Consider the following 10,229-nt stretch of genomic DNA (forward strand, 5'->3'; position numbering starts at 1 on the left):
AGGGCCAGGGGGCCGTAGCCCCAGGCGCACAATTTTGAGGGTGCGTAAACAAAGTGCCCTCATGCAGGCTCCCCGTCCCACCCTGCTTGCTGTCAAGGGTCTCTAGGCGGCCCTGAAGCCTGGCCTGGCCGCCACGTCTTTGACCCCCTTGCTGAATGGCCGCCTGGCCAGCATTGGGGGGATCCTCCTGGCAAGGGCCGCATCGGCTGGGCGCCCCCCTGTGTAGGTGGGTGGGTGGGCACAGCAGTGCGGCCCCGTGAACCCTCTGTGCAGGGCTGTCTTAAGCATATGCGGTGCCGGGGTGCAAAGATCCCCCCGGCGCCCCCCCCAGTTGCCCAGTTCTAGGCACGCAGGCGGGCAGAGCCGGCCGGCTGCCTCAGTGTCTCGCTGTTTCAGTCGCCCCCAAACCTGCGCCGCAGAGCCGCCTGCAGCAGAAGAGCCAGCCACGGTGCTCCGACCGACGGGCGGGCTCTTCCCTGGACTAGGGCCCCGGACTCTCAGCCTGGCACCCCTTAGAGCCCGGTGCCCGGGTGCCCCGCACTCCTAGTGCCTATGGGTAAGATGGCCCTGCCTCTGTGCTGGCAGCATCGGTGGCAAGGGCTGGGCTGGTGTGGCGGGTTTTGTTCGCCCCTGGTCCTGCCCAGCACACATGCCCCGGGCACTGGCAAACAACGCAACGCCACTACCTTCACCTCTGGCTGCAAAATGTACTGAGCTGATTCTGGCTTGGAAGCATTTGGAGACCTTTCTAAGTCTTAGAACAACCATCTCTTATTCTGGGATGCTGCAAGTATGTATGCATGTATTATACATACATCAGCCAATCATTTCCTCTTGCCTTTGTGTTGGTCATCTTTTGCCACCCATTCTTTTCAGTCTCTCACCTCTTTCTCCACCCCCCATGCTTACTTAATTTTGTCCCCATCCTTGTTTACAACCCCCCTTCTCTTAAATCACCCCTTCTATTTTGCTGCAGGGACATGGAGCATTGTGCCATATTCTGGAAGGTGGCTCATTGCGAGCCAACCCTCCTCTGCACCCCCTTCCAGATTCAGAATCAGGATGTATTTCAGCAAATGTCATTATTCTGCTTCTGAGCTAGGTCAGCTACTGGCATTTTTAAAAATCCCCCATGTTCCTTTGATTTGCCATGGGGAAATTGCCACTGTGTTCTGGGCAGCAGGGAGTTCTAAAGGAAGGTTGTAGGAAGCAGAACAGGCATATTTGGCACACAGGGGAGCTTCCAGACAATTGCACAATCTGGCTGCGACAATACACCATAGCTCATTTAGCTTGGTAGAAAGCCTTCCCAGCTCAGCAAAGGACATTTTCCTGCATAGCTGCCTTGACGTATGTCAGTAAAAGGCTTTCAGCATACCAGCTAGAGAGTGGGAGGATAGAAGCACTTACATGGCCGTGGAGGTCTGTATTTAGGAGCATCAAGGCGCAGGTCAGAGTGTGGGCTCCATCTGTAGCACAAGCACCAGAGAGAGAGATCATCAGCCCCCCATCCAGCCACCCATCAATTTAGCAACCCCTTTTGCAGCTCGGCAACTTTCTCTCTGCCATGTGTGCTTACATGCTCACATAGAGGAGGGAGAAAGGTTGTTTTCTGCTGCTCCAGAGAAGCGGACACGGAGCAATGGATCCAAACTACAAGAAAGAAGATTCCACCTAAACATTAGGAAGAACTTCCTGACAGTAAGAGCTGTTTGACAGTGGAATTTGCTGCCAAGGAGTGTGGTGGAGTCTCCTTCTTTGGAGGTCTTTAAGCAGAGGCTTGACAACCATATGTCAGGAGTGCTCTGATGGTGTTTCCTGCTTGGCAGGGGGTTGGACTCGATGGCCCTTGTGGTCTCTTCCAACTCTATGATTCTATGAACCATTCCAAAATTTACATGAAATAAAAGAGGCCTGAAGGACTGCTTCTCTCCATATGAGCCTACCCAGACCCTGAGATTGTCCCCTGTGGACCTTCTTTGTGTGCCTTCTCTACAAGAGGTCCAGAGGGCAGCAACATGGGAACGGGCCTTTTCTGCGGTGACTCCCTGTTGGTGGAATGCTCTCCCCAGAGAAGTTTGCCTGGCGCCTTCATTACACACTTTTAGGTGCCAGGCGAAGATGTCCCTCTTTAACCCGGTCTTTGGCTGATTGACACCCGATGCCCTTTTAGATGTGTTGTGGGCAGGGAATTATTGGTTTGTTTTTGTTCTTATCTCGATTATGCATTTTGTTTTTTATTTTGTAATTTTATGTTGCGAACCAGCCTGAGATCTACGGGTAGAGGGTGGTATACAAATTTAACAAATAATAATAATAATTTTAAAATGTAAGTTAAGAAAATAGAGCTTGATCCCAGTGTTACAGGATTTGGCCATTGGTTTGTGGCTTGATATAGGTAAAACAGCATTCTTTAATAGAAAAAAATGTCTGAAGTGGGCAAACCTGTTTCTTTGTTGGGTTATTCTTTGGGTGGGGGGTTGTTGCTTTTGCTGTTTGTTGCTGTGTTATGCATTTTTGTGTTTTTATAGTGTAAACTGTCCTGTGATCCTCAGATAAAGGGCAGTATAGAAATTTAATAAATCATCATCATCACTGGTCAAAAGCTTCCCCAATGTGGACCACACCGGAGCTAAAAAGACTCTTTTAACTAGCTCAAAGGGTTGGGATAGCTCAGTCGATAGAGCATGAGACTGTTAATCTCATGGCCCCCCGTTGAGCAAAATATTCCTGCACTGCAGACTAGATCAGTGTTTCCCAACCTTGGGCCTCCAGCTGTTTTTGAACTACAATTCCCATCATCCCTGACCACTGGTCTTGCTAGCTAAGGATGATGGGAGTTGTAGTCCAAAAGCAGCTGGAGGCCCAAGGTTGGGAAACACTGGACTAGATTACCCATGTGGTTCCTTCCAACTCTAAGATTCATAGCCACATGAGTGAACATTTGGAAGGAAAGCAACACGAGGTTTTGGCACACCGCAAGTGACTGAAGCAGTTATCTCCTATATCTACATATTGCCCAAGGAGTTTAGAAGGGGGCATTTGATCTTAGAATTTTCATTTAAGATGAGAGAAGTTGCTTTCCTAAGCCCTTCCATAGGCACCTGAGCACCTGCTGTCACTTTCAGAAAGGGGCATGTTTTAAAATATTTATTATGCAATGTTCATCTTGGTTTTAAAATTCAAAAGAGTGTTGTCTTCTTCTCAAGCGCTTTCAGCTTCGTGCACAAGTCAAACACTCAATATTAGCTCTTGGGTGAATCATTGTGTTTTCTGTGTATTCCTGGTGACAATGTGAGCTTCCATAGCAGCAGCTCATTATGCTGTGATTCAGGCAACCATTCATTTTGTTAGGCACGTTGCTTGATATTTCATCAATGGGAGCTAATGGATGGGAGGTTGCCCCTCCCCCCCTCCCCAGTTGATAATCTCTCTGTGTTTTTGAATGAGCTACCCAGACAGGCTGTAGGCAGCCTAAAAACTCAGTGCGGGGGAAGTTTTATCCCCAGTTACACAATATGCTTTACCTGTACTCATTAAGGCTGTATTAATTACAATAAAAATGATCATTATTACTGTTACCTGCACAGGCGCTGTGGGGACAGCAGGCCAGGTTGGAGTTGCCAGAGCATCCTTCAACTGCCTTTCCCTCTATTCTTCACCTCTTCCTTTTCATCCTTCTATCCAGCCCAACCTACTCCCTCCCTCCTTCTCACAACCCTTCTGATCTTTGGAAATTCAGCTTCTTGGCCTTCGCTTCCCTTTTGTGAAACAGCAACCCCATGAAGCAGAGGTTTTCAAACTTTTCAAGTCTACAGCTCCCTTGACCAACTACCGTATTTTTCGCTCTATAGGATGCACTTTCCCCCCTCCAAAAATTAAGGGGAAATGTGTGTGCGTCCTATGGAGCGAATGCAGGCTCCTTGGTTTCAGCGATAGCAACAAAAAGCCTCTGAAGCGCAGAGGGAGCGCTCCCTCCGTGCTCCAGAGGCTTCGCGTTGCTTTCGCTGAAGCCTGGAGAGCGAGAGGGGTTGGTGCGCACCGACCCCTCTCGCTCTCCAGGCTTCAGGGATAGCCGCCTGAAGCCAGGAGAGCAAGACTCTCCTGGCTTCAGCAGAGAGGGAGAGCTGCGCAGCGCCCCTTCAGCCAAGTGGGAGGAGAAATGGAAGGGGCTCCGTTTCTCCTGCCGCTTCGCTGAAGGGGCGCTGAGCAGAGAGGGGGAGATTTTTTTTTCTTGTTCTCCCCCTCTAAAACAAGGTGTGTCCTATGGTCTGGGGCGTCCTATAGAGCGAAAAATACGGTATATTCTTTCTGCGACATTCCTGTGGGGCTCAGGAGCCCAGTTAGGGCCCTTGCTTGCAGAGCTGGCAGCCCTTCACCCTTTTTTGAATGCCCTCCCTTGTAGAGTGTTCCCTCAGCCTCCTCTCTTCTTCCCTACCCTTGGGAGTCCTCTGGGCAGCTGCAGCTGCCACCCCTGGTCTCTGAGCCAGCCCCCCCTGCCCCAAAGAGAGGCACCTCCTCACACTGCCCCACAAGGGCCTAGGAAGCACTCCCTGGCCAGCCCCAGAGGCGCCATTCACCTGGGGAGCTTGTAGCTGGGGCTGCTGCAACAAACAGCTGTGCAAGCCTTTGGGAGGCAGAGATACAAGAGGGCATCAGAGGAGGGAGGGAAGGAAAGAGGGATTGAGGCCAGTGTTGCCCGTGGCACCCCTGACCATCATTCAAGGCACCCCAGGGTGCCATGGCACGCTGGTTGAAAACTACTGCCACGAAGCATAGAGATGCCTGCTTGTGGCACTGCATGAGACGTCTCTGTGAACAGAACCAACTTTTTGGTCCAAGAACCTCAGCCGCCCCTTTTCTCCTAGTTTCACAATTATCTCACCCTCAGAAGAGATGGCCTTGGGGTTGCACTCATAATAACGCTGCGAAAAATGAGCCAGGACTCTCTCCCGCTCCTGAGTCTCACCCATGAGGGCCAGCTCCTTTAGAAAAGATCTGGAAAGGAAACGAAGTGATGGTAACTCCTCAAAGCAATACCCATTGCCCTCTGACATTCTGATGTTTGAGCAGAGCACCGGAAACCTCTCTTCCTTCGGAGGTACGAAGTTTAAAGCAGCATTCACAGTGCTGTTACCACGGCCACCTGATCGTCCCATCTCTCCCTTCTTATTAGGCACTGTCGACACCCAGGGACGACGCAGCACCCTTGTATCATCTTCATTTAATTTAAAAAGGTAAAGGGACCCCTGACCATTAGGTCCAGTCATGACCGACTCTGGGGTTGTGGCGCTCATCTCGCTTTACTGGCCGAGGGAGCCGGCATACAGCTTCTGGGTCATGTGGCCAGCATGACTAAGCCACTTCTGGTGAATCAGAGCAGCGCACGGAAACGCTGTTTACCTTCCCGCCGGAGCGGTACCTATTTATCTACTTGCACTTTGACGTGCTTTCAACTGCTAGGTTGGCAGGAGCTGGGACCGAGCAACGGGAGCTCACCCCATCACGGGAATTTGAACTGCTGACCTTCTGATCATCAAGTCCTAGGCTCTGTGGTTTAACCCACAGCGCCACCCACGTCCCGCATTTAATTTACATGCCTCTTAATTGCCAAGGTGGTTCGCCAAGAGGTTGATAAATAGGAAACCAGTTGCAAAGAATAAAAGCACACGCAATTACAGTGGTAGTGCTCTGAGGGGTTACATACGCTTCAGGTTACAGACGCTTCAGGTTACAGACGCTTCAGGTTACAGACTCCACTAACCCAGAAATAGTACCTCGGGTTAAGAACTTTGCTTCAGGGTGAGAACAGAAATTGCATGGCGGTGGCGCGGTGGCAGCAGTGGGAGGCCCCATTAGCTAAAGTGGTGCTTCAGGTTAAGAACGGTTTCAGGTTAACAATGGACCTCCAGAACGAATTAAGTTCTTAACCTGAGGTACCACTGTACAATACCATACCATCCAACATTCCTCAGGTGAAAATAGGGACCTTTCTCACCCCCTCAACTGGCCCTCCTTGACCCCCCCATTTTTGTATCTTCCCCCTCAGAGCACTTCCACCACCATGACACCAATGGGGCACAGCACACATGTCCTCCGCAGTCCTGGAAAAAAACCCTTAATCCTGATTTTATTTTATTCTTTGGCAGACTGACAAAAAGAAAAAGACACACCAATAAATAAATTTTAGAAAGGGGCAAAATTAGACACGGATGCACAAAGCATTTTTTTTTTTTTTTTTTAAATCAAGACTCCTTGTACTCCACTCCACCTTTCTTCTCGCTCAGGGTGCCCCTCCCTCTGCATGCCCCTTGAAACTGGTGTGTTGCTCAGGACTGGGCCTCGGCGGCTGTAGTCTCTCATCCTCCTTCACCCACCCTCCAGAAGCTGCCACGAGCTGCCCAAGAGAGGAGGCTGGTAGTGGCGGCCATGGAGAGGCAACGGGACGCGCCATACAGCTGCCACTACTGTCATCGCCACACAGGACAAGCACGGGCTCACCCTCTTCCCCAAACTCGGCACTGGCAGGGGGAATAGGGACATTCCAGAATCAAATCAGAAGCTGGGACGGCTTTCGTAATTCTGGGACTGTCCCTGGAAAACAGGGGCAATTGGAGGTTATGCAATGCATGATCCAACTACTCAATCTGAACATTAAAACAGACATCCGCGGTAAAAATGGACAGTAAGAGAAACCCACTAGCACAGGCAATGGAGTGCTGCCAGCCTGCGGGCTTGTGTGGGTCGGCAAACTAAGGCCCGGGAGCCGCATCCGGCCCAATCGCCTTCTAAATCCGGCCCGCGATGGTCCAGGAATCAGCATGCTTTTACATGAGTGGAATGTGCCCTTTTATTTAAAATGCATCTTTGGGTTATCTGTGGGTCATAGGAATTTGTTCATCCCCCCCCCAAATATAGTCCGGCCCCCCACAAGGTCTGAGGGACAGTGGACCAGCCCCCTGCTGAAAAAGTTTGCTGACTCCTGCTCTAGACTAGGGTTGCCACCTTTGTTCTGGCAAAATATAGGACAGGACAGAACAGGGTGGGGCGGGGCGGGGCAGTTGGGAGGCGATTCCTCCCCCCCCCCCAAATCCGGTGCTGAAGCAACTTCAAAGCAATCCAGTACAATCTATTGCAGACTAACAGGACAGCGCTTCTGGAATCTGTCACACACACATGAATTTGTAAATCTGTGCTTTGCCAGCTGGAGATTAAATACATGACTTTTCACATGCCCTTTCAAAAAAACGCATGCAATTGAAGAGGATCCCTATCTTGGTGGGGGTAAGACCTGAAATACAGGACAAACTGTATCAATACAGGACATAACATTTTACATTGAAATATGGGACAAGCCTGTATTATACAGGACAGGTGACAACCCTAGCCTAGACACACTTCGAAAAAGAATAATTTGTACATGCCCTGCCTAAGTCAGGCCCCCTTCTTAATGGAGACCACCCACTATGCATTGTGGCCTACCAAGAGAAAGACCCCACCCCAAAACCGTGTTTTTGCAGTTCCAGGTAGGCTTTAAAAACAGGAGGCTTATCCAATGCTGGTGAGTTACCATGAACTTCTTTGAGGTTTCTACACAATCAAGAAGTGTATGAATTTTATGAAACAAAGAAAGAAATGGCTGGCTTCATAAAAGGACAGATGAAAGTACGTGAGTGCTGCTGCATTCTTTAAAATGCAAATACAGTGGTGTCTTGCAAGACGAAATTAATTCGTTCCGCGAGTTTTGTCGTCTTGCGATTTTTTTCGTCTTGCGAAGCACGGTGTCGGGAAAGTTTTGGAAAAGCTTCAAAAATCACCAGTCTTTAAAAACCTCAAAAAAGGCTACCACATCGCGTTCTATGAGTTGCTCCTCAAAGTCAAGTCGCAACTGTATTAACGGTGTTAATAAAAAGGAAACAAACTTGCAAGACGTTTCCATCTTGCGAAGCAAGCCCATAGGGAAAATCGTCTTGCGAAGCAGCTCAAAAAACAAAAAACCCTTTCGTCTAGCGAGCTTTTTGTCTTGCGAGGCATTCGTCTTGCGAGGTACCACTGTAAAGGGTAATCCTGAAACCAGTCTCACTGCTGCTCCAGAAGGTTCCATTTCCCCTTGAAGTTCTACTAAACTCCCCGCAACCCTCCTTACAGATTTCTGGAGATTTCACCCCTAAACACTTACCTAAGCGCTTGATCCAGACTCATTCCAGTGAATTCAAAGAACTTGAGGTACTCGCTTGCTACCATCTTACTAAAATCGTTACTGGAAAGGAGAAAGGTGGCGGGTGGGAGATAGATAGATAAATTTTAAAACGTGTATATATAACACAAGAGAGGCACAAACACGGAGGAGATGAGATCTCGGGGAACATCAGGGACACCGCAGCAAGGGAAGAGGAAGGCAGAATTCTTGAGGCAGAATACACACCACTAGGTCCGCAAGAAGCATGCACAGGTTTTTGGCGAAGGACTTTGTCATGCGCCCCTTTATGTGCCTTAATCTCTCGGGAGAGCTTTTATTCTCCCGTGACCATCTGCATTAGGAGCAGAGGCGCATGTGGCGAGTGCGAATGTTCCTGTCAGGCCTAGAGGAGACAGGCCATCCCTAGGGCATAACTATGTGGGCCACAGAGAAAACGCCGCCTTCCTAAGAGTGCCTGGTGATGAAGGCAAGCTAGCCAAAGCTTTGCTTGTCATTCTGGAGGGAAGGCTGCCTTTTGAGGGTTGTCCTCCTCCACAAGACTTCCCTGTGCTTAGGGTGAAAGCAGGCTGCTGCATTCCCTCGGGGAATTAACAAAGCTCTGGGGGGAGAATCTTTTCTCCTAATACCCACACGTACTTCTTCCCCAGGTGGCGGGCCACGTCTGCCTTTTTGAAGCCATCCAAGTTGTAGAGCCTCTTGGCCAGGCGTTTAGCGGCCTCCAGATCAGCCTTGTGCCCATTGGAGAGGGTGTCTGTGCTGCCCAGGGCGAGTTGCTCTGTGCTGTCCATCTCGGAATCAGAGTCAGAGACCAGCTGGCTGAGAGGATGTTCACTAAAATGAAACAAACACAAACACACACAGAGAGAAGCTGTCACAGAAGCCTTTGTGCTCTTGCCCTTCCCCGAAGGTGCTTCTGAATCAATCTGTGCCTTCCAGATGTTTTAGACCACAACATCTGTCATCCCCAGCTAGTACAGTTTTGCACCTGGAGGGCACCAGGTTGACAAAGGCTACATAGAGAGGAGTTGGGGCATGTGCAAACTGGTTCAAAGTCCATATCAGGATATTGGTTTCATAATTTTTGACCTGGCAATATATCACGAATTGTGATGTGTGTGTGTGTGTGTGTGTGTGTGTGTGCTATGCAAAAATCACAATGTGGGGGAAACCGTGAAGCCAGCCAATGCTTCTCTCGATTCCTGAAGCCCCTGTTAACTCTGCCAGCTCATCTCTTCCCTGCCTCATGCAGGGAGCAGCGAATCAAAAGAGCAGGGGCTGGCAAAAATCACAATGCGGGAAAAACTGTGAAGCCAGCCAATGCCTCTATATAGCTCCATCCTTATTTCAGACATTGTGATATATCAGTATGTTGTGATGTTTAGCTGGTGATATATCGTGATGCTGAAACCCAGATATCACCCAGTCTTAGGCGTGTATGTGTGTGACGTATGCCGATTGGGACTGTGGAAAATTGTTATGTACTGAGTTGAATAGGATCCAAACTGCAGCAGTCTGATTGGTCCTAGAACAATGCAGCAGTATGATTGGTCGGCAGGAGCCACCCAATCCAGCTCCAGATAGAAGTGAATCCACAACCTGATTGGCCTACAGGAGAAGTCCGGAATTAGCTAACCACGTGCAGCCCATTGTGTAAATAATGTATATAAAGCAGATACTTTGAGGGGACTTCCATTCCTCCTCACCACTATGAGCTGAATAAAGAGCATGAAATCACTTTGCGACTCTGAGTATATTTCAAAAATACTGTTCTGGTTACTATTATTCCAAACCAGAGGCTAGAAGGAGCAGCGTGGGTGACAAAAGTATTTGGTATCCTGAAGGATCTTTCCCCTGCCACTCCCAGTTTTGTGTTCCAGGGCTAAAGACATCACCAAAATGATATCTGGAAGCCAGAAATCAGCAGGCAGCAATTTTGGAGGCCCCCCCCCACCATTTAAACATGAAAAGAAGTGGTTCCAATTGGAAATGTTCCACCTGTTTGTATGAATGAACTGGTTCAAGGAGACAG

The 10,229-nt window shown here is 49.4% G+C and overlaps 1 protein-coding gene across 3 annotated transcripts in view; it reads right to left on the bottom strand.

The window, feature by feature from the left end:
• Window positions 1–10,229, bottom strand: part of PSD (pleckstrin and Sec7 domain containing) — a 90,432-nt gene that overhangs the window by 55,012 nt on the left and 25,191 nt on the right. For 2 of the 3 annotated variants that reach the window (XM_081005436.1, XM_081005438.1), the window contains 4 exons: window positions 8,831–9,031; window positions 8,180–8,260; window positions 4,886–4,998; window positions 1,411–1,469 (listed from right to left, as the gene is read on the bottom strand). In XM_081005436.1, the coding sequence (XP_080861562.1) occupies window positions 1,411–1,469; window positions 4,886–4,998; window positions 8,180–8,260; window positions 8,831–9,031 (454 nt within the window). The remainder of the gene's footprint in view (window positions 1–1,410; window positions 1,470–4,885; window positions 4,999–8,179; window positions 8,261–8,830; window positions 9,032–10,229) is intronic. The other variant, XM_081005437.1, reaches the window with a different exon arrangement.

This window comes from Podarcis pityusensis, assembly GCF_964106645.2.
Source record: "Podarcis pityusensis genome assembly, chromosome: 5".
Classification (NCBI taxonomy): domain Eukaryota; kingdom Metazoa; phylum Chordata; class Lepidosauria; order Squamata; family Lacertidae; genus Podarcis; species Podarcis pityusensis.